Here is a 25267-nt window from a genome sequence, read left to right as displayed (position 1 = left end):
TGCAATTTACGGCGCATACTACCATACCATGAATAGTATGACTGCATAATCGGCTGTGCTCTGTCTGAAAGCATAGTATTATAATTGAATTAAAAAATCTCCTCCATAATTAATTAGTAAAACTAAGAAAAAAGGCAAAAATAAGCATTAAAGAATCAAATTATTAAAGGGATTATTTATAACTCTACTTCTCACTTAGGGTACGCCTTTGGAGCGATTTAGCAAAGTTGGCACGTAAGCAAGAAGTATGGGATGTCGCTCGGGTCGCTTCTACATTCTGTCTGTTATATGATGATGGTCGTTGGAATATTATCAGAGCTAATGATAGCTCATTAGAAACAACATTACCAAAAGTCCAAAATTTAGTTGCCACGAATGAAGAAATCACGGCTCATAACAATACTGAATTAATGAGGATACTTGCTGAAGTATATTGCATCCATGGAGAGGTCAGCTATAGAATTATTATGTAATTAATCTCCGACCTAATTTGAAATTTGATTGGTAAAATTAATTAAAAGCTAATAAATTATCAGCATACTGATTGATGTAATACACCTTACCGTCCAGGCATATCTTTGTAAGTCTAGAGATGAAGGTACTTTATTAGGAGATAGCCCTTCACCTCCTCAGGATCCCAAACTAAAACAAAAAAATCAAGTGACAAATACCCTGGACGATCCAGACTGGAAGACTTATTGGTATGCATCATATTACAAGATATGATATTATGAAAAGTGTTGCTATGCATGAGGGGCTTTAATCTTTAGCACATTATTATATTGCTCTTAACATCTATTAACTTATTTTTGACTAGTGATTGGGTGAAATCATTGTGGCAAACAGCGATTAACGACTTTAAGCGTGCATTACAACTTGGTTGCGAATTAAGTGAATCATGGCTAGTTTATAGCGCAGCAGCTTATTTATGGAACTATTGCAAACATAAATTTGATCAGGCCTCTTTCCGAGAATTCGTACCAGTTTTTCAGCCAGTCTTAACTGCAATGAAGACTATTGGAATCAACGGGTACGACTATTTAGTGACGAATAATCGATATATATCTTATATGTGACTATTAGATCTTGAGACATGCAGCATTATATCGCATAAAATATCATTCTGTTTGCCATTGCTTATATCGAGTTATCAATTTTAGCAGTTCATTTAATCCTTGAAAATTGTATTCGTAGGGAATCTGTCTTATACAGCGAAATAAGCTATGTTCTCGCTAAAGGAATTATTCAACCATGGCTGCCCGAATTACCTACTCGTATCGTTTTACCTTTAGAGGTAGAAAAAGGTAAAGGTGGAGGTGGAGGTGGAGGCAATACTACTGCTGGAATCGCTCATTCGAATACTGCTATTAGTAATCGTACTGTACAATCTAGTATGACTGGCTCTGATAATAGCATAGTTACAGCAGGTATGAAAGTACCTAGAATAATTAACATTGATCCGGATGCAACACCTGAATTAAAACAAGCAATGGACATCATTGAAAATGCATTAACATTAACGAATGGGTCGAATGACAACAATAAGATACCTTTATCGTTACGACATAAAATGTTAACTTTATGGGTTTATTTACGCCAATTATTAAATATAAACATTCCACGCAACTTATCCCATGAACATGATGAAAATAAAACTCCGGTACTATCTGCATCAAAGGCAATCACCGCTGTTGAAATGATTTCATCAAGTCGTAATGGACTTGGAGAATTTGTGAATTGTCCAACGTTAAATGATGTAAGATTTCTAAAGTAATGACCCATTATAATATATGTAGAATGCACCAAAATAGATTAAATTTACTTTAAATTATTCGCTTTAAAGAGATACTCCATCCGACTGATAGATTATTATAAAATAATTAAAATTCAACGATTACATCAAGTAAAAATGTTTAACAGCATTAATGAAGTCAAAATTTAATACCAATTGAATAACATTTCTTGAAATTAATTTTAATAGGCCATTAAATGGGTAGAATCAGCTAATATATCATGGAATGATTGCATCGTAGAATTATATTTGTGGTCAAAGTTAGCACTTGTCTCGTTACAAGTTAAAAATTTCAATAATGTCATTAGTTGCTCTGAGAAAGGTCTGAAATTTGGAACACGTACTGAGATAACATCATTAAAGAGTCAAAAGATACAAGAATGGTAATAACATAAATATCGATAGCAATTTTTTACATGCATTAATAGTATCTAATTCCTGCATAAATATCAGTATTTCATTTTTGACCTATATGCAAGACTAGGCTACTATCCTATTTAGTGACAGAACAGTAATTCTGATATTAAATGTTTCTTATATCTGTTTATGAATCAATAATGGCATCATGGTGAATGGCAGCCAGTTTAGTTACGTCTATGCCCATGAAATGTTGAGCTTGCTGAATTCTCTTCTCGGTCAGGCTTATGTTGAGACCATGGGTGGTAGAATTGAACAGCGCCGATTAGCCATGCAAGCATTTGTTGATAGTGTCAGGTAGTTATTGTAAAATCTGCTTATTCATGAAAGCAATGATATATAATATCGAAATATTTTTCTTGAAACTTTCACAAAGAATTAAGGTATAGAATACATTTTTACTACTTGCAACCGTTTTTCTAGATGTGCCATAGAAGCTAGAAGTTATACTTTAGCAATGTCTGCGATACGTCATTATTGGAATACCTGCTTACCTCTTGTCAAACCGCCATTAGAGCGGAAACTACTCATTGAGCCGTTAACGTTTCTACTTGAAAGTATATCTGACTTATATCGAATTCATAATAAATCAAAGGTATGGAAAATTTTTTATAATATATACTAACATCATAGCGAATTTCTATGGTATTATAGTATTTTTTTTATGAAACATTTTTTAAAATGGAAGGTAATTATGGTAGTGTTATAGAAATATAAAAATAATCTTTAAACATTTTTGGGGTTTGAATTTAAATCATCTTGTAGGCAGATGAAGTAAAATCAAAATTAACGTTTGATCAAGGGGATCCAAAACTCAAGCAAAGTTTACAAGATTCCAACCAAACCGCTGAAGAATATATCGATGATTTAACTATACGGGCTGCTATGTATGGTGTTTTATTCTTAGGCTACGCTGACAAGGTATATTCTATCGGACTGATGCATTTTTTTTATTTAACTTTTGCCTAATAAATATTTAGCGAAACTAGATCCCATAATAAAACTTGCTATTTATGGTTTGTTATAATAGGATCAATACAAGGAAGGTCTCCAAGCCATGGATAAAGCAATTAGCCACATGCCTCGAACACATCATCGATTGTAAGTGGAAAAATTGATATCATAATTTTGGAGAATATCTAGTAATGATAGCAAATTTATTTTACTATTTAGGTTAATATTTAAACATCGTGTCATATTCAAAGCTAAATTGGGTAAAAATGTCTTGCCTGATATTGCTAAATTCAGGGTAAGTAATTAGTAGAGTCTAATGCAAGTGCAATCCTGTTCTCGAATAGTCCAGAATTGTACTTTAATTGTGTAATATAACTTTCTTATGTTTCGATAATCTGTAAAAACCGATTAATATGCTGGAATGAACACTGTTATGGACTGTATTACCATTTAATGGCATAACTTTAATAAATTTCTTCAATTATATATAATATTTTGTTTCTGCAGGATGAAAATGAAAGGGTGGTTGCAGAAATGTGGCGATACGTAGCCGAATGTTCTGATGACCGCCTGGAACAGTTATCATCCTATCAGAATTCAATTGAAGTTCTTAAAGTAAGCTTTAAATTATTTATTTTTAACTCGCTATCCAATAGCAGTCTCTAAACTGTATCCTGTATTGATTGATATTAATCAAATTTGGCTCGTACTAGATATTAAACGTTTGGAAAAATTTTATTTTAATTTATAATAGAATTCAGAAAGTCAGTGGCAAAAGTTTGATTACTTACTTGAATTTGGTTGTTGGCTGCATCGTCATTTATTCCCGTTACAAGATGCTATTGATCAGGTAGTTTTCAAGATGACTTATGTTAGCCTCTGACAAGTAGTCTGTAACCATATCTATTAATATTACAGAGATAATATTCTCTAATCAGTTCTATCATATTTGTTTTAACGAATATGGCATACCCGTAATTTTTTTAAACAGTTTGAATGGGCGGCAGATATTATTTTATCAATGGCACGATCGGAGCGCCTTCAAATCGGTATGTCAATTGAAACTTGGTAATACAGCATGATCCTGTCGAATTATTTATTTTATCTAACGCACCAAATACGTATATTTAAAGACTGCTGAAAGCTTAATGATATATTTATGTAATTTAGCGGATGCTAAGCAACAGAAAAGAAAAATTGGCATGGCCAAATTGGAAAATGGTATTAATACTGAAGATGATGAAGATGATGATGATGATGATGATGATGATGACGACGAACTATTTGGTATTAATCCTGCCGACTATATTCCAATAAAAAGTGAAGAAACTATTGGTATCATTCCAAGTGAAATTCCTATTACGGCTAAAGATATCCTACAAGTTAAACAGTTAGAAGCCTTATTACGCATTCATGTTATAATGGCGTTAACCTGCAACCGCTCATCGCCTAAATATCGCAAATATATTCATTTTGCTTGGACTTACTTAATGAGGATTTGGAGGGTAATACGCTTGTTTAACATTGAGCTTCTGCTTTAAATAGCTACTTCTAGCTATAGTTTCTGTTAAATACTGTAGTAGCAATAACGGAAGCATTCATTTAAATATCCATCATTCAGATTGAAAAGTTAATAATATATTAGAGTTCGGTGTAAAATATCCCTGACTTCGACTTATTAGTATTTTTGCTAAAGCGCTAATAATATTCATATCGCTGACGTTAATGCTCAAAATATATACTAGGCTTTATAAATTTTTAATTATTACTATAGCAATGATAAAATAACCAAATAAATCCAAATATCAGTTTCCCTATATCATAGTCTAAAGTTTAGTAATAATTATATTTGTATCGTAATGATAATCATGATTTAAAAATTTCGACTAATTGAAATATTTATTATAATTATCGCATCTGCAGTTAAATCAAATAACTGCTAGTAAAACATTGCATGAACTAGCATTAATTCAAGAACGACAAGCTGAAGCAAAGAAAGCAAAAGATAAAAATGCTAACAAAGATTCAACAAAAGAGGTTAAAAGTAAAATCTGATATAAGTGGATTGTAGCTCGATAGGATAAGAAATATTAGAACTAAATTATAAGTAGATGCGCACGCTTAAAAATAATTTAGGCTAATTATTTCAATTTCTTGATGGCGTGATTACCACGCTGCCATATTTATACATTCATAAGTTAATTAACACAAATTTTTAAAATCTATCCCGACAGCTACAGGTCTTGAAACTACCGAAACGAAAAAGTAACACCATACATCCTTCAGCGGCTCTGCCTACCACCATTGATGCTTGGAGCACTTACGAATTGCCGGATGATGTTAGTGAATTTTCATTATAAAAATCGTTACTTTTTGTATTTAAAAATTTGCAGGAATAAAATGCAAACTATTTCGTTCTAATGAGATATAATCTTCAAGAAATGTAAAACACTGTACAGTCGTGAGTTTCTAAATATACTACTGTACATCGCCATATCTTATTTAAGAATGTAATCTATGACAAGCATATAATAACGTATAAATATTAATGCTTATTTCCTGCATAATATCAATATAGTTCGATTATTAAGATATAGTATGTAAAAGTAGCTCTTATGTCTATATGCATTTGCTATTGATTGGATTCTAGTTTCGTAATGCTATAAAGAACGATACTACTGGTTGTGGTTTCAACAAAATCTCAATTAATAAGCCGGTAGGTGCATGAATTAACTAACTTGTTATTTTCTCTACTTACTGATTAAAAATTTTTAGTTTTGAATATAGATACAGCACTAATGACTTTTGCTTCCTTATAAAATAGATGTTAACATTTCAAATAATGAAAGATTTTTTGGAATTATGTCAACAATCTGGTTATCATCAATTATGCCCACCGTTGGTGTCTATGATGACTTTGCTCGCTCAGGATGTGATTGAACATAAAACTTTGATCAGTTATAGCCGTCTACTATCCATTCAACTATATCAAGATTTAAATTTGGTATCGGGTGTTAAACATCATGAACAAATTGCCGGTGATGTCGTTATAGACGAGAGCGAACAAGCAAAGTATGCCAGCTTATTTTAGCAGTTTAACTGAACTGTAGCGGAATAGTAGCCAATTTTTTTGTATATCAATTTAACAAAGATAAATGTTCATTATATTATTCGAAATTGGGCATTATTCATTACTTATTCTGTAATTCTCTACGCTGTTTTTAATTGAATATTGCTTTCCTGCGACTTATTTCATCTTTGTGATCACACGATTATACGATTAGTAATGGAAAGCTCATGATATATATATATATATAAATACTAGTGTAGTGAAGTAAAATGGAGCTATATTTTAAATAAAAGATATTAACTTGGCTTGATTTCCATGAAATGATAGATCGAGAGAAGAGATTCACGAGTGGCAAGAAATACAAAATCGTGTCGAACTCGAAGGCGAAAAGATTGCAGCTAAAAAGAAAGCAACTGTTCGATTTGAAGACGATTACGACGACAAGCCAGAAACTACGATTAAATCTGTTAAAAATTCAATTGATATAAGAAATTTCGAGTTTAATAGTACCGTTGCAATCAAATCGTTAAAGATTGTTATTGGCAATGTATCATTACGCCATTTATGGACAGATACAGCGGAATTATTAATTAAGCAGGTAAAAATTACTTAATTTATTGATATAGTTTTCTATCCTAAGAGACCTATTTATTAATTCTTTCTCCATAATATTTAGGGACGTTATCAGTCCGCTCGACAATATTTAACTGAGGCACAGTTTTCAGCTGAGGTAATAAATATTTATCTATTCTAAGAGCTGGCTGAAATGCACTTATTTAGAATTCTGTGCATATATATATATATATATACATTTGCAATCGTTTTAATTGATATTATTTATGAAAATCTACAGATTATTTGATAGCTTACCTTTTTCTTCGTATTGCAGAATAACTGATAGAATTTATTAATTTTATTACTAGGTCTTCGATGACAAGGAACTAATGACGAGAATTTATTACAATCTCGCTGTGATATTGTATCGAGAAGCTAATATACCGCATGCTTTAGCTAAACTAATTGATGCTCAAAAGAATGCCGTTGATAAAGGAATGTGGCTAAAAACAATTTTATGTCTAGTTGATGTGTTGTTACAAGATAGTTATCGAAAGTCTCAGGTAATTTAACCCATTGAAACTACTTAATTTTCTTTATAAAGCGAAACAAAGTATAACATTCATTACAGTTATTTTATGCGTAATTATGGAGTCTAGTAATGATTGAATATCAATGAAATAAAAATATTCTAAATTTCACTTATGTCTTTCTTTTCATCCGTTATACGTCAAAATAGGCAAAGACTGTACTACTTCATTCTATTGGTTGTCTAGTCGAACTAGCAGAAGAGCGGAAGAATGAAGTTAACTATATTACATATGTCAAAGCACTGCTAACAGCTAGGTAACATTGCTCAGGGTTAGAATATATAGTTCACTTAGGACTTTACTCAATAGATTAGACGGTTATTAGAAATTGGCTAAGATTTTTATGAAATGTTATAGCATTTAGATAGAGTAATTTAAATCGAGATTTTATATAAATACATATTGGAACATAAATAGTATTTGTTTATTTTAATAGGAAAGGTCTTTCAACTTCTAAGAGTTAGAATCTAAATCTAAATAGCTAAAAGTATAAATCTGTTTTCTCGCTTCTGATCTATTGATTTTAGATTGGCAGCACTAGAAATGGAAGAATCGAAGGAAATGGAAAATTATAGTCAATTACATGCAACATTAATAACCGCTTTAGAGGTATTATTTCGCCACCTTGATAATTAAAGGCTACACTAACTTAGAACAAGGACACAAAATAAATCATTTGAAAACAAGCTGTAATAGTCTATTAAAAGTTATAGGCGTATTATGTGTTTATTTTTTATCTTGTTTTGCTTAGCATTACAATACATCTATCGAAGATTTGAAAAATGAAGGTTTTAAAAGAGAAGCATCGAAAGTGTTAATTGAGCAAGGAAAATTGAAAAAGTAGGCTAGATTTTTGACTCTTTTATTGCATTTCATGATTTCTTACTCTCTTATCTTTGAATTTAAAATCCGTTAAACCCATCTTTTTTTAATCATCATGGCAGCTTGTTAGCAAATGTAGCGTCAACAACAGATGATCAACATCAGTACCTACTTGAGGTAACCTTAATGTTTTCATTATAGTAGTTGTTGATAGAGTTTCTATACCTCAATAAAGAAATGACAATATCTATGATATTTTATGGTTCTATATCTTTAGGCCTTGCAATCTTACGAAGAAGCAGTACAGTTATCAAATGATGTCTATGTTGATAGTACAACGTTAAAGCCTGTATTAAAGCCAAGAGAAGCTAATCTGCCGGTTCAAAGAGAGAGTATTCAAGCTCGGTTAGCGTTTGCCAATCATGTTATTGTAATCATGATTACAGCTGATGCAGAAGACCAGCAAAAGCGGAAGCTTGATGCAAGGAAAGATAGTGTACAGCGGGTAAAGCTTTATACTTTATTACACATAAATGTATCTAATAATTCACAGTAAAGATTAATCAATCTTGGTAGGTATTCGATGAATATGTCAGACCAACGCCTATTCCTAATTCCATTGATACCATTTGGAAAACAGCAATAAAGTAAAAATGCTTTTCCTTTTATGAACTCGAAATTTTAATGCCATTTTTCCATTAGCTAGCTTGAATTACTGTTGGATTAATAAATCTATATCAAACGACTATTTGCCAGTTTTCATAATGAATTACGACTAAAAGCAATACTTGTCTATATATTTTTCTATTAGTACATTCACAGGAAAAGCACTAACACATTTATCGATAGCTCATCATTTAGCTGGATCATCTATCAAGCTAAAAGCTGAGGTACTACTGTAATTGATCTGTATTGTTTTCCCATTAGTACTACATTTTTAATGATCGTTTCTTGTTAGGTGTTGTATGCAGCTGGTAAGAGTTTAAGATTAAAAGCTTTCCAAGCTAATCCCAGTGAAGTTTTACCATGGAACGATTTACTTTTAACGGTAAAATACAGCTTAGCCGAGCAATTTTCTCCGTAATATTACCTTTATAGTACAATAGTCAATCAAGTTGTTTATTGCTTCAATAATTGGTGTAAAAACTGCGCCAAATATGCTATTATACTGTATACTTACGTTGCCTTGTCGGTCTACAAAGTCGGCTAATATAGTGATAATGAATAGTGATATTAACTAATAATTTCTAATACAAGTAAATTAATCGATCGTCTACAAGCAAATTAGGTCTGATAGAGAATAACTGCTTTATATATATTTCAAGAAGCAAGCACCTATTAATTAGTGCCATTAATACATCTATTGCATTATTTGATCATCTTTAATTAATGTATGCCACATCAACTTTGTTTATAAACATATTAATTGTATACTACTTAAGTACCATTGATTATTTGAAACTGATATGGATATGCAGCTATTAAAAAAAGGGCACGATGCTAGATTAGATTTTAATATAGATAGAAATCTGCGTAAATAGCAGATCAGGACATTTAATTAAAGTGACTTTCTATCGAAATTTAATTGCTATCTCGGTAATCTTTCTGACTCAGAATAATCAGAAAAACTTACTAAATAATGAGGTGCCTGACCAAAAGAATGACAAAGATTTATACGAATTATCCGACGGTAGCATTTCTGATCAAGATGAGGCAAGAGATGATAAAAGTGAACTCGAGTTGGAATTCGGCAATAGAAAATATCGTGCAATTCGATATCTGGTAATAAAGAAATTTTTATTGGTTTTACACTTAAAAATAGCTTTTTGTTCCATAGCCCTATAATTGAACAGTTCTGCATAGTAATTACTACTTTTCAAATTTCCTGTATTTGTACTATATTTTGATCGTATTAACCAGCGAAGTATGATAGAGATATTAAGTTTGGTTTGTGTTAGCAATATAAATTAGCCTTGCTGTTTTAAATAATGACTTTATATTGAGTTTACTAAGCATTCTCTCGTATATGTAAGTACGCCTCGCTAGTAATCTTCCAATATGATTACTCAGCCCTATGTCAACTGTGTTAGATTTTACTTGGATTGAAGAAATATTTTGCTAATTTATGGTATCTTGATCTATTTTATATCTTTGCTTCTGTAGTTTAATTATGGTTTAAGTCAAAATTACCTAGCGCAAGCGAATGATTGCGTATCTCAGTGTGTGCATCTCTGTCTGTCACATCGTCATCATGTAAGTACAGAAAATTAGTTAGTTGTTCTGCTATACTTAAACAATATCGTTGAATGCATTTTTGGCATAAATTACGGCGATTTTTGCAAATTCTTCACAAATAATTTAATTCCAAGTTTTCAAATCTAATGGAACAATGTTAATTAATACGCTCTCTTAGGATATATTATCGTTGGCAGCGCTTGAAATGGTGGAATGCTGTGGTAGATATGATCCCTTGACAACAGCCCAATATTTAGCTTTGCATCAGGTAGCTTTATGCGTAGTTATAATGAATCTAGCAGTATAAGGAGTATATTTTGTCCTATTAAATAGCAATATATCTAAAATTATTAACTCAGAGATATATAATGCTTAAAATTAGCTTGATTTCGCCATTGTAACATTAAGCTTACTATTGACGTAGAGCTGTGCAGCTAGTCAATTTTTATACGAAACATTAATGGGAGCTCAGCGAGATCCAACAGCATCTCGCCAAGCAGCCTTACTACAACAACGACGACATATTAAAATTGCATCATGTGATATCAACGAAGCCATATCTACTACATTACAGAGTAATTTGGATCTACTGGAAGTAACTAGTGAGGTATGGTATTAATTCTATTATAATTTATACACAAATTACCGTAACTTATTTTTATAATATAATGGAAAAAGTTTTAAGCTTGTATTAATTATTTCAACTAATCATCTATACTGATTTAACAATTTAATTTTAAAAGTATTATATACTTAAATGGATCCAATAATTAAAGGTTAATTATATTACTGCTTAAATTGTAGGCATGGAAATTCATATCTATTAGCCCAAATCATTTAGATTTAATGAAAGATCTCCCGGCGGGTATCTCTTGCATAATACTGCAGCATTCACCGGATAAGTTAGTACCGTATTAATAATATCTTTTAGAATTAGAGCCATTTTCAGTCATTACAGGACTACTATATGGGCTGATTCATATTTTACTGAATTCTTATTAGAACTTTGAGAGCCTATTACAGTATATTCGTATCTTATATTTTCGAAAAATGGTAATATTTAGATTTTCTTTTGGATTTAATAGATCGGTTTTATATGGAGCTATGCTGGAAAAATCAAAGACTGCAACTATTAAAGCAACCAAATTATCCAGCCAAAGTAACTCTACATCCATTTAAATATACAATTAACTGCAAAGATCAAAATTTAGCAGTTGTTAAAATATTGTTTGTAATCAATCAAAGGCGAGGTTATTGGTAGTTAAAAATTCTTTCCTGCGCTAAATTATTGACTTATTTTCTTTATAGACCTACCTATTAATGCGTCAGTAGCCAGAGCTGATGTTTCTCCAATACAATTAGATAACTTATTGGAAAAATTCGATCAATATAAAAAAGATCTTTCAGCGGCCTTGGTTAGGTGGAATCGTTTAGAACATATACAACAACAACAAGAGAAATTAATATCTTCATTTGATGGGGAAAGTGACATTAAAGTAGGATAATAAATTTCTTAACTTTATAATTGATTACAGTATATATAGCGTAATTACTAGTTGTCTTACTGCATGAACATCGTTGCTAAATTGTTAATTTATCTATACACAGGAAGCTAAAGAGCAACAAAAATTTACAGCGGAAGAAGAATCATTGCAGGTATTACCCACTCATCTTTTGGATCGTATTAAATGCAAATAAATAGCGGAATGACCTATGTACTTTCGGTAGTTAGTACTGATATTCTTAAACGTAACTTGGTTAAACCATTTTAATTTAAAAGTAGCATCTTCTATGATTTCAGGCAAATTTTAATGATTTAATTACTGATCTTGATGAATATTTAAGCCCTATTTTGGACAAATTTGACTTTATTGGAAGGTTAGAAATCGTAATAAATCATTTTAGCCTAGATACAGATACCTTTCTATGCATTTCGTATTTTTTTTTTATCAAATTAAATTTCAGGCCTTAAATTTTTTTACTCCATTCATAGACCTGGCACTGGCCGCACTGGTACTTCAAATATGAGTGGTCCACCTGGCTCAAGCCACACAACGGGTGATTTTCTTGTTATATTAGCTGATAAAGAGCTACTTCGGTTACCTTTGGAAGCGACTTCCTTCTTTCGCTCGGCTAGTGTCTCGTCTATTTCTCGAGATTTCTCCTTACAGATACTTCGTCATCGCTTGATTGACGGTAGGTTCATAATAGTTGGTTAACTAACTGTAGAAATAGATTGCTATAGAATTATTTAGTTTACTTTATCAGCAAGTGACGTAATCTTTAATGAAGGTAAACTACTTGTGCTCATATACAGTATATTGATCTTAACATTAATCATTTCTTCTTATTTAGATGAAGGGAGGGAAAAACGAGAAAAGCGAAAACCGAAAGTAAGTGATCAAATAAAACCGACAACCACGAGCAAAAGAAGTGACAAAAAAGGAAAGCAGCAGGTAATAATTGCTTATACATTTCAACGTAACTAGATAATCTATACCATTGGTCGTAACTTGTACCTATGGTTTTGTTATAGAATTTAACAGAAAGAGCTCCTCCCGCTAATGGGCTTAATATCAACTCATCTTACGTTCGATGTATCCAAAAACATCCAATTTTTTGATAGCGATAGCTAATAGCTTAGTTAGAGCGATAACTAGTTAAAATGAAGTATACGTTAAAACTATATTTACCCTTTGAAATTGTTCTGTGAAATATATAAATATATTTGCCCTTAACGCAAGTTGAAGATGTTGTCGATACTAAAAACTTTGGATCTGATATGGGTAAGAGTCAAAATACAACTATGATCAGTTATTTTATCTAAACCCAAGATGATCATGTAATTGAGTATCCATCTTTAAATTACTGTGTTACTCATATTTTACTATTAATATATTAGGCGAGTTTTCTCCATCCCAAGTTATGACCTCAATCTTGAAAAGTAGACCAGCAGTGACAAATCGATGGTATGGTTTAATGGGCAATGACCATGCTCCTAGCTTGGGTGAATGGCAACGAATCCTGTTGCAAAGTTCTGCTTTTATATACTACGCCTATGAGCGCTGTTTAGCTGATTTTTCACCTAAATATTTAGCGCCTTTAAATTTGCCAGGTATAATTCTATATTTATAAAATTTAGATTCATTGGTGAAAGATGGACAAAATTTTATATGTTGATACAATTGCGAAAAAATATTTTGATTCAATTCTGAACCTTCTGCCGTTGTAATATATTCCAGATTGCCGATTAGTTGTCATACTAGATCAAGCCCATTCGTATCAAAGCTTTCATAATCAAGCCAAAATTGACGCTCAGAAAAGGTTAATACTCTGACATAAGTATTCGTGTCATACTACATCGCACGGATACCTGTTGTGTCGAAGAGGAAGAGAATGAGATACTCAGTTCTTGCAAACAGATTTTGTAATTGCTTAAAATCGAAATTTAATATTCTTAAAATTTTATCGCATAGTGTGGAAGAATTACAACTAGAAGAACCATTAGAAACAGCTGCACTCTTTACTTTGTCCGGAGTGGGTTCAGTCGTAATTAACCAATGGGGAACGAAATTACAACAGAATAAGGAAAGAATACGCCAATTTATTGGAGGTAAATTTACCAATTAAGCATTAGATTGATGCTTGTACAAATGTGTCGGCAATCATATTTCACTTACTATCCAAAATGCTGTATATTTGTAGGGCACAGTATCTCCTTAGAAAATTGCATTCTACAATTATATATTAATTCATAACCGCTGTTGTTTTAGGTAACCAAACGGGGAAATAAAACTGTTGGTCAAATGGTATACGCTTTGCTAGATCCTGTCAAGGAACAAAAACTATTGGAACAAGATCTTGCATCAAGTCATAAAGGTAGTCTTGATATAGCTGCTGCTGTTGAGGCTCGTCGCCGTGAAGAAGAAGAGAACACAAATTCAGTGCAGCTATCATATGACTGGTATAATACTGTTATTTATGGCTTACCCAACTTGATTATAAACTAGCGACAAATGATGCTATGTTTCATTTCTATCTGATGGTGTAATCTCATTTTATAGTATTATACTTGTTTAGCAGGAATTCAAGTTAAGAATGTTATTCAGTGGTACGCATAGGTCATGCTAAATCTTGAATTTTAAAATAGCAACCGCTAATGAACTAATCTTATTCTTGTGACCAGTATTGTATATATACTCGTAGATACATACATTCACATACGTATAAGCCTGTAAAAGTACTGTAAATTTTTTTATTATTTTTGATAAGGTTTTTCATCAATATTAACGACAATACAATTTTTGGTGCCAATTGCTTGCTAATAAAGATCAATTTTAAAGTTACCCACTAAAGGTGTACAAAATTTTAAAATATCGAATAGCATGAAACTGGAAAAATCGAGCCACTTAAGATTACATTTTTATTGCATACACCATAGCGGCGTCAGCCTACAATAACATAACGAATTAAAAATGTTTAATTACGGTAGTAGCTTATGAACTATTATACTCGTAAGTGAATGAGATAGACAAATTGAATTGGGCAATTTATGGCATTAGACTTTAGTAACAGCAGCAACCATAGCTGCTCCAACACCAGAGCCATCGTCTGCAAGTACCCATGATATTGTGTTACCTGGAATGAGCTCGCTTAGAGTATCAGACATGATTTTGGCAAAAGTTGGATGTTTCTTGTATACAGAACCATCAACGGCCACAATACGATCCTTGGTTTCATTGATCTTTAACAAAATAGCGGCTATTCCAGTTGCTGCTAAACGACCAGCGCGTACCGATGCTGCGTTACATAATTTGACTATTGTATCGACATCACTTTCACTAGCGTCAATACCAAATTTATCCTTTAAAATTTCGCGAGCATTAGCTGCACCATTTTCCCTATTAACAAAGTGTATAATAACTGTTATTATTCATCGATAAATTGAACTACGTCAATCAATCAGTTGGTGATCAATTTCAATAGGCATCACTTACCCTACGATCTCGGATACATAACGAGTTTCAAAGCTTTCACGAATATTAAATTTATCACCGGCATTGCCATTAAAGAGGGCACCATCTTTAACAAGGAGTAATGCAGCCAAGCGGACAACTTCACCTAAGTACATACCAGATATCATCTTTTCAAAGCTATGAGAAGAAGGTGAATCAGGCCTCATTATAAGTCACTTGATAGCGTAAAATTGCAGTAAGTGAGAGCGTATCCAATCAATTCGAGAAGAGACTAGACGAGAGAAATTCAAAATTTCTGAAGAACTTACGTATTTTTGCCACGATTTAGAGAATGTTCATCGATTTCTCTGTCGAAGCCAGTTCGGATATTATCCAAATGTCCATGATCTCCGAAAGATCCCCATTCAATATTTATGATCACCTGTTTTGGGTCATCACGGTCGCCAGTCCATTTTTCTACAGCATCTAACTGCTCCATATAGCACGCATTAGTGCCAGTACCGATGATTAAGCCAATGACAGACTTTGGATTTTCGTAGGCGCTAGCCATTAATGTGCCTACAGTATCGTTGACAATGGCGGCAACGTTGACTTTAAAGTCCTGATGTTGGAAATGTATCATGAAGAGATATTTTAAGATTGATGTTAGTACGAGTCACATTTTTGACGAATTTTTAGTGTGCAATAGGTTGATGACCATTGCTAAAAAAACTATTCCTTTCCTACTAAGATGGTCTGAAATCACACTAGTGTACAATAGTAACTTTGTCACTTTCAATAACTGATTAGTATCCTAGAGTTCAATTAATTGCTACATGAGCACTGTAGTTGACCATCATTGACTAATGTCTTACCGGACATCTCTCAGCTAAAGCATTTTGCAAGAGTTGAACAACTTCTTCACCCTCTACGCCACTTGCAGTAAAGCCTTTAGTCCAAGTGATTAAGGTAGCTCTGTTCAAGCTATGTTGGGTGCATGGGAATGAAAACGTAAAGCCTGCAAGATTGCAAAAGTATTTTAATTAATTCATACAGGTATTATCACAATGACTTGATGATGTCGATTTGACCTACATCATTGATATGCCAATGTCTATCTATAAGCTTTTATCGCATTTTTTTGGTATTGCAATATGTTTACTATAATTTAGAAGTCTGATACTGTACAGTAGAGTGTGCGATGTATTGTACAGTACTGTACTGTATGTGTTGATCGCCAATTGTTTCAATGCTAGATAAACTGTAGATAAGATTGCAATATTCATTCATTAACTCCGTTAGGGAAAAACAAGTGGTCCTATCGTTAGATACGGATGGTAAAATAACAACATTTCAAGCATATGATGTCATCATCATTTGTTAGGGACACCATACTGGCAAATAACTTGGTACGGTCGTTCATAGTAAAGGTGTCGACGAATTTGGATACAGAAGCAAGAGTATGATTCTAAACTGCAAAGATAGACGAAAGACCACAAAGTTAGGGTTAGAGTGGTTCATATCCTGGAGCGTATTGTATGAGATTTGGCAAAATATTTTCCCTTCATTACTGTTAGTGTACAGTACAGTGTGCAATATGATACTGTCAGGTATAGTATAGTAGTTACAATGTGATCCCTTTTCTCCGATATATTTGAATAGTAAAAACTATCGGTAAAACGCTTGAAAAAGACCAACCGTTATCAACTTTCGTATATGTACAGATAGGTCTCTTATCATAGAAAGTTAATTACTCATTGATGAATCTTTATCCCGATGAAAATTAGCTTAGTTAGAAATGGCTTCGGTAGAAAATATTGGTTTTGCATGGGTTGTAGCGCTAAATTTACTGCTTCAATGTAAACTTGAATTACGGATATAGAATCTTCAAGTCAAGAGCTATCTGGACATATTAATACCGTGTATTAGCGATCCATTTTGCACAAACTGATGTGCAAAAATTGTAATATCGGATCACATCGTATAGTATGCACTATACACTGAGTAGAGTAGGCCGGAGAGTGAAACAAGTTTTCGCGTTCTCTATCGAAATCATAATGTAAACCAAACAGTTTTTCTGGCTTGTAAATCATGATATAGAAGTCCGAAAAACTGTTTCTATTTTTATGTGTATTGATATGAATAGGGTATAGCTAGTCTTTCGATCTCTTCTAGCGGATAGTAATGCATAAACTCTTCTTTTACAGTACTACACATACTCTGTATAGAGACAGCCGTGTTTGTCTTGGCAAGAAAGTCGAAAAATTCATTATTTACCAGACAGTAATGCATAAACTGTCCTTCTCTATACTCAATATGGACATTAAGAGTTGTAATTTGGATAGGCTGTCTTGGCAAAAGTAGGAAAATGATTCAGCCCATTTTTTCTTCTTCAGTACTACATGATTACAATACTCGTACCTTGGAGGAGTGCAGTTCATGCTCACTCGATCAACGCTAGCTTACCTCAAAACAATTGCATTCGATGCAAAAATAAAAGGAAAGCAATCCATTTTCCGTACTCAAACTTCAACAACAGATTTTTCTTCTAGTAGTATATCGTTTGATGGCGTTGTCGATTGTGCAGTAGATGCATACTTGTAGTGCATCAATCGATTACAATCAATGCTGTTTCAATAGCATGCAACAAAGTAATTTAAATTGATTGATCTTCTTTCTCCTCAATTTGATGTTAGCATGTGGAATAAAAGGAATAGCATGGAAGAGTTTCTAAGGCCAATATCCGCATGAGAAATAGTTTGAACTCTAACAATGGCTAACCAGCTGTCTGACTATTATTATTACTAATCCTACTGGCTTATTGTAGAACGAGCCATTAGGCCCTTAAGATGTGTAAAAAAAGGAAACGGCGATGAAGTGACTGATTGTCGAGATTGTGTCTGACCACATTGAAGGAATTTGCTATCATCAACAAAAGTAGCATGGGTAGTAATAACGAGCTGATGAAATTCTCTCATTTCACAGGACTATTGTACTTACAACATGGAAATCCTATCCTATCCTAGCCATCCCTTTGGATAGCAATATCAACGTGTGGTATTGACTGGACGCTAGCTATTCTTACCTAGTGGTATGTTGCTTCCTTTGATATCATATTTTTGCAAAAAGCTTTTGATACAATCAGCAATAAAAGCAAAGAGGTCACGACCTGTCCCTGTCATCACTTCAGAGCTCATAGGATAAACCTCGGCATTGGTTTGAATTTGGCCATCATTTAAGCTGCAACGCAAAACGCGAAAATTGGTTCCACCAATATCCAGTGCTAAATAGTCGCCCGATTCTTTTCCAGTGGGTGTTGATCGAACAAAACTGGGCAACATTTTTAAACTGCTTTTTTTATCCTTGGATAATCCATCAGCCATTTCGCTATGGAATTGTTCAATCATAGCACGTAAAGTTTCCGTGGAAACGGTAAACTTGTCCAACACCTGCATCATTTGAAAAGTATAGCTTATTAATTCTAGTATCAACAATATCGATCCTTGTCATGACCATCCCTGGTTGTAACGAACATTATCATCAAGACAAAGTGATGACTTGAAAAAGGGAAAAAACCAAAAAAAAGGAAAAAATTGCTTGGTAAAACCTAACCAAGCATTGAAACTGATGGAGCAAGTCTCTTTCGAGCTGTCATTGCTTAGCCAAGGCTGCTGCCATCTACTTGATCGTAGGCATTGCAGCCCACAGGCTTGCATGGATTGTATCGAAGGTGGAAAGCGTCCAATGCGCGTCAACGACGCCATTGGTTGTTTTCAACTGTTTTCTTGCAGCGTTTTAGGGGGTTGGTCCACTTCAAATAAGTGCACAAACACCCAAAGGAACAACAAAACATGCCTCAATGCATTCTATCTACACGCTAAGACTTACTGTTTGGATGGCAGACATTTTTTTCTTGGAGTTTGTTGCAATTTTCCACCAAAGTCACTGACAATATTGCAAGTGTACTGCAAGAGGGCGAGCGAGAGTGATTGGCCTGGGGGCGAGTTTGAAGCTTTTAAACTTGGACAACACCAGAGACACCCACGGCCCTACCCACGGCTGGCGATGGGTTGAACCTCGATGGTGGTCACTCGTCGTCACTGACGTTTCTTTCCAGTGCAGTACAGTATCCACTTCGTTGTACTGTACACTGTACACTGTACTGTAGTCTACTGGACGCTATACAGTATTTGACAACAGTCCAGAGACACCCACGGCCCTACCCACGGCTGGCGATGGGTTGAACCTCGATGGTGGTCACTCGTCGTCACTGACGTTTCTTTCCAGTGCAGTACAGTATCCACTTCGTTGTACTGTACACTGTACACTGTACTGTAGTCTACTGGACGCTATACAGTATTTGATAACAGTCCAGAGACACCCACGGCCCTACCCACGGCTGGCGATGGGTTGAACCTCGATGGTGGTCACTCATCGTCACTGACGTTTCTTGACAGTACAGTACTGTATCCAGTTCGTTGTACTGTACACTGTAGTCTACTGGACGCTATACTGTAGAGTATTTGACAACACCAGAGACGCCATACCCACGGCTGGCGATGGGCTGAACCTCGATGGTGGTCACTCGTCGTCACTGACGTTTCTTGACAGTACTGTACAGTACTGTATCCAGTTCGTTGTACTGTACACTGTAGTCTACTGGACGCTATACTGTAGAGTATTTGACAACACCAGAGACGCCATACCCACGGCTGGCGATGGGCTGAACCTCGATGGTGGTCACTCGTCGTCACTGACGTTTCTTGACAGTACTGTACAGTACTGTATCCAGTTCGTTGTACTGTACACTGTAGTCTACTGGACGCTATACTGTAGAGTATTTGACAACACCAGAGACGCCATACCCACGGCTGGCGATGGGCTGAACCTCGATGGTGGTCACTCGTCGTCACCGACGTTTCTTTCCAGTTCCAGTACTGTACAGTACTGTATCCAGTTCGTTGTACTGTACACTGTAGTCTACTGGACGCTATACTGTAGAGTATTTGACAACACCAGAGACACCCACGGCTGGCCGATGGGCTGAACCTGGAAGGTCGTCACTCGTTGTCACCGACGTTTCCTTCCAGTACAGTACTGTACACTGTACAGTATCCAGCTCGTTGTACTGTACACTGTAGTCTTCTGGACTGTAGTCTAGTGACACTACTGGACTGGACGCTCTACTGTACTGTACTTGTTCGATAGCCAATTCACGGTTGTACTGTACAAACTTGCAATTAGAATGCGTTGCAAGTGTCAACAACGTACTGTACGTATACAAGCCGGCGCTTTTCAATGCAATAAAAAGAGAAGAAGAGTTAGTTGCTCACTTTACAAGAACTTGAACTACCTGTCCAATCTCTTGTCTTCCATGCTGATTGAGAGGACATTAGTACCCACCTTCAACACAACTTGTTAGTATTCCACTAACCCTAGATCGTCCTATACAACACAACACTGTCTACAGTATCATTAACTGGTGGAAATCCAGTACAGTATACTGTCCTCGACAGTACGGTATTTCCAAAAGTCCACGCTAACTCTTGTGGACATGCAAACTGCGTGACTGTGGATGTTTATTTATTGTTGTACCGCAAGCCCAAAATAGTTTTGCCATTTGTTATTGACTGTACACTTGGCGTTGTCATCTCCATGCCATACTGTCAACACTCAGTCAGCAATGGTGCCCTTGTTTCTTACATCAGCAAGACTGGTGTACGGGTGCTGCTTGGAGAAATTCACCACGCAGTGATTGTTACCACAATTCACTGGCATACACCAACTTGACCTACATACAGTAGGTACAACAATAACGTAAGCCAAAAGAAACTCCTCAACGCTAGGCGGAAGCTTGGACTACTCAATACGCCATCACTCGGATTGTTGTTCATGAAGGCAAGGCACAGGCATGACTTTCAATCGGTAGCAGCCATCTTTTCCAACACACAACCATCCATGCTTGACTTTCCAAACCATCCACTTTTATTGACCATGCGTAGTCCTCCAGTGCTGCAGCTGCTGTCTATTCCACGGAGAACGATCGACGCAAAACGACTCAATCTTGCACGGTTGTACGTTCGTGCTTTGCGCGTGCTGCCCTTTGATTGACAGTCTGGTAAGGCGATCATGGGAGACACGATATTATGATGGAAAACCACTTGCTCAATTGCATGCGTGACCAAGTGGCCATCTTGTTCAGTTAGCCTTTTCAACTTGCGAGGTGGCCATCTCCATCTTGCCGACATTGATGTTGGCAGTCATGACATGCTAAAAATTGGATAATGCTGCTGTAGTTGTCTCTCTTTTGACTGCCGTTTGTAAAGCAACATTTTCCACTTGGACGGTATTCATGGATTGCAAAGTACAAATAGTGCAGTACAGTAGAGTTTGCCACTGCTTGAAATGTTCAATCAATGTCAACATTGGATCCCTTGTTAACGACTTCTTGCCATCATGTTGGCAGTCATGACATGCTAAAAATTGGATAATGCAGCTGTAGTTGTCTCTTTTGACTGCCATTTGTAAAGCAACATTTTCCACTTGGACGGTATTCATAGATTCCAAAGTACAAATAGTGCAGTACAGTAGAGTATACCACCGCTTGAAATGTTCAATCAATGTCAACATTGGATCCCTTGTTAACAACTAGACGATATGCAGTGTTGTCATCAACGATCTTACAATAACAAGGCCAAGACTTTGGCTTCTTCTTCAACTGGACTTGATGATATACGTCAAGAAAGATACAACTCTCTTCTCAGTACTGTACAATATCAATCAATCAATGATACGCGTATTAATCCATCTCCTTGTATCAGAAATTCTCTTGCCACAGTAGAGTGTGCGAGTTACTATCGACTTGCTAATCCATAGACTGTATCGAGCCGATGAGATCTTACAGTTCTTGCAGACACAGTTGCACCATTTAAAATCCAACTAGTACTGTCATGATGATGACCTTGCTGACAAGAAGACAGTACTATCAGATGATGGCCTTGCTGAATAGAATACTGTCAGATGATGCAAATAAACAAAAGATAAAATAACGGAGGAAAGCAATCGCTATCCATCGGCTTTGCAGGCTTACATTGCTTGAAGAGAAACAGCACAAACACACACACACTACAGACAAATGTTGCCAGAAGAAAAATCAAATACAGCAATCACCAACCTAACCGTGTTGATGCTACTGTACTACTTGCAATTAGAATAGGCCTTGAACTTTATTATAAAAAAATGGAGATAGGTGATCCATTTTTATTGCATCTGTAAGCTCAAATCACTTCAAGGTAAATAGCACAAACACACACGCTAGAGTAAAATGCGTGCCAGAGCAAAAATTGAATATAGTAATCCCCTATGATCAACATACCCCAATCGTTGTTACTATACCATTTCAATTTCAATTTATAATAAGCCATAAACTTTATTATCCTGTTATTGCTTTATAAGGGTATCCGAGTACATATTCATTTGTACAGTATATATGCAGTATTGATACCATAACTTACTTGCCCATGAATATGCATGGTAAAGCAATGTGCCTAAATCACAATGATGATCACTAGGTTTTATTTATTATCTACAAGCGCAATACTATCATAATAAAAGCTCAAGGAAATGTTACTACCATCACGACCAATGTATCGTAGTAACTGACCAATTTTTCAATACACGTTTGCACAGTTGAAACGAAATCATCCATCACTGGTATAATTGTAGAAATTCGCATACCATGCAAACGTTATTTATTTTACTTACATACTCGGAGAAAGATTTCAAATAGTCAATCCGCTAGCCTGACTATGTCAATATTGAGCTACAGTGACTGCCTCTCTTTCATTTGATTGAATTCACGAATGTCATGAAGAAATTTCTGAACTGCCAAGGTTCTCAATCCACAAATCCCAAATTGGAGTTCATTAAAAATAGAGCAAATCTTAAAATGAACATAACTACAAGGTACAACTTGATGAAATATATTCAAAAAATATGATACTGCTAAGGCCACTACCAGATGATATCGCCATAAACTACTGTTCAAACATCGAATAGCTGAATTTGACTATACTCTACTTGTTGTTAAAGACCAAATATCAATTCGTGCAATACTTCTGCATACGCGTATGTCAAGGTGAGCAGTTGATGCCTAAAAAAAGGACTGTGTCACGTATTGAACTAAAGCAAATTGCAGCTTTTTCCCAGCCCTCTCTAAGGATAACTAAAACTTTTTATAGCGCTCTTGCAAAGGAATCATCGATGTGCTTAAATATTTACTAGTGCAAACTCCCGTCGCTTTACTGACGGTTTACGATAATGTGCTCATTTAACAGAGGTTCATGCTGATTATTCAAATTCGATGGTACCACCATGGCGTACTATGATAAATGGATGCAATATTTATACTGCATTATTATCACAACATATAATTCAATAAACACATTCAAAAGTGATCCTAGTTGATGTTTACCACCTTGACGCTAAAATAATCGAATAACTTCCATCTATTACCACATCACACAGTGATCAAATTAAGACTTGATTATTTTCCATACGCTTTTAGCTATTATTGATAATAAGAATACCCAAAAACGCTGGTATACGCGTGTATGGCATTACACAGTATCTACACCACAGCGCAATATTGCCATAACACTCTCCTTTACAAATTAATTTTTTTTCAGTTAACTGAAAATTAAAATCAATAGGTAGAGTCGATACGATTAAAGTTACCCATCCATCCGATATCCAATATTTCATCATTACTGATATACATCAAGCAAAGGAGTACTTTAGTGATAGAGTCTCTCAACCAATCGTTGTAAATGCTCTGTATCGAGTATACCAGTATTGGTGAACACCATCAATTTCTTCTTACTCTATCCATTTTATACATATTCCATTCACTACTGTACCTTACCGCTAAAAATTCCATCATGTTACTGAAAAAAACTAATCGACTTATCATTAACCAATCAAGGAAGATCACCATGTCTAAGGATTTCCCTTATGAAATAAAAAGTAGCCGAAGTCTAGCTCTAACAGGCAAAGTTTTACACCTTGGTCCAAAAGCAAAACGAAAAGTGTACAATAATACATAAAAGTACAGAAATCAATATTAGATGAGTAATTCTAATTAATAACAAACTACGAGGTGGATTTGGTCTTCTTTTGTTGTAAGCTTAATCGTAATATGACACCAATGAAAGCATATCTTATTACTATAAATGTTTCTTGTCTAGACAATGTACGTTATAGTTCTGTATAATGTGTACATGAGGCTTTATTTGTATTTACCCTTTAATTATAAATAATAAAATTTAACGATCACTTGCAAAGAAGTTATGCTGGCGACTCTAGCCCCTAGTAAGCTACCTCATTCTAGCGAATGACATATCGACGAAAATAGAGCTAATGCTTCATGGCTCATTTGGATTTTTATTCTATTCGTGAAAAGAGAACGTTCTTATCAACTTAAAAATATAAAATCTTTAATTTACCTTCAATCAGTTGTTGTATCATATGGCGTGCAATAGATCGGAGTACCTTAGACTTAAAATCAAAACGAAATTTGGTACTAGATGGGCTCGTGAGCTTGCTGAGGCATAAATGATTAGCTGAATTAATTGCATAGTGTAAAGTAAAATCGAATGAAGGTTGCTATACAGCAACAGATAGTAATTAGGACTGCAAATCCTTTCACTCATTTATAACCGATACCTGTTAATTAAATTCATAAATGGCGTCTATCACTTGTTGTACTTACTGTATAACGCTATTAAATACTTTTAAGCATTCAAAGTATAGGAATATATATATATTTATATCGATTACCGATTCCACGAAGGAAGAAACTATTTTATTCAAGTTTGCC

General features: G+C 34.7%; 3 protein-coding genes across 3 annotated transcripts in view; 2 read left to right on the top strand and 1 right to left on the bottom strand.

Annotated features, from left to right (window-relative positions):
* Window positions 1-2179, top strand: part of TRIADDRAFT_60791 (uncharacterized protein) — a gene marked incomplete at both ends in the record, with an annotated part of 8356 nt that extends 6177 nt beyond the window's left edge. Inside the window, 5 exons of the mRNA XM_002116758.1 lie at window positions 200-449; window positions 571-701; window positions 818-1030; window positions 1195-1756; window positions 1982-2179. Coding sequence (XP_002116794.1) covers window positions 200-449; window positions 571-701; window positions 818-1030; window positions 1195-1756; window positions 1982-2179 — 1354 coding nt within the window. The remainder of the gene's footprint in view (window positions 1-199; window positions 450-570; window positions 702-817; window positions 1031-1194; window positions 1757-1981) is intronic.
* A 178-nt stretch (window positions 2180-2357) lies between these two features.
* On the top strand, window positions 2358-14445 carry TRIADDRAFT_60790 (uncharacterized protein; the record flags this gene model as incomplete). The annotated part of the gene is made up of 39 exons (XM_002116757.1): window positions 2358-2506; window positions 2633-2804; window positions 2975-3130; window positions 3240-3310; window positions 3383-3458; window positions 3671-3778; window positions 3918-4013; window positions 5087-5200; window positions 5398-5502; window positions 5814-5879; window positions 5988-6235; window positions 6561-6831; window positions 6910-6963; window positions 7157-7351; window positions 7528-7634; window positions 7906-7987; window positions 8130-8218; window positions 8323-8377; window positions 8478-8705; window positions 8777-8847; window positions 9012-9090; window positions 9159-9248; window positions 9815-9982; window positions 10364-10453; window positions 10614-10703; window positions 10860-11042; window positions 11240-11337; window positions 11521-11594; window positions 11744-11931; window positions 12044-12091; window positions 12237-12313; window positions 12429-12631; window positions 12791-12891; window positions 12972-13032; window positions 13180-13221; window positions 13338-13550; window positions 13678-13759; window positions 13912-14048; window positions 14261-14445. The coding sequence occupies 39 exons, from the start codon at window positions 2358-2360 to the stop codon at window positions 14443-14445; spliced, it is 4722 nt and encodes a 1573-aa protein (XP_002116793.1).
* A 548-nt stretch (window positions 14446-14993) lies between these two features.
* Window positions 14994-18773, bottom strand: TRIADDRAFT_50939 (uncharacterized protein; the record flags this gene model as incomplete). Its single annotated transcript, XM_002116690.1, has 5 exons — window positions 14994-15336; window positions 15433-15588; window positions 15720-16012; window positions 16266-16408; window positions 18476-18773. The coding sequence occupies 5 exons, from the start codon at window positions 18771-18773 to the stop codon at window positions 14994-14996; spliced, it is 1233 nt and encodes a 410-aa protein (XP_002116726.1).
* Between the last annotated feature and the right edge of the window lie 6494 nt (window positions 18774-25267).

This window comes from Trichoplax adhaerens, genomic scaffold (genome assembly GCF_000150275.1).
Source record: "Trichoplax adhaerens TRIADscaffold_17 genomic scaffold, whole genome shotgun sequence".
In the NCBI taxonomy this organism is placed as follows: Eukaryota; Metazoa; Placozoa; class Uniplacotomia; order Trichoplacea; family Trichoplacidae; genus Trichoplax; species Trichoplax adhaerens.
This window is presented reverse-complemented; position numbering and strand designations above follow the sequence as displayed.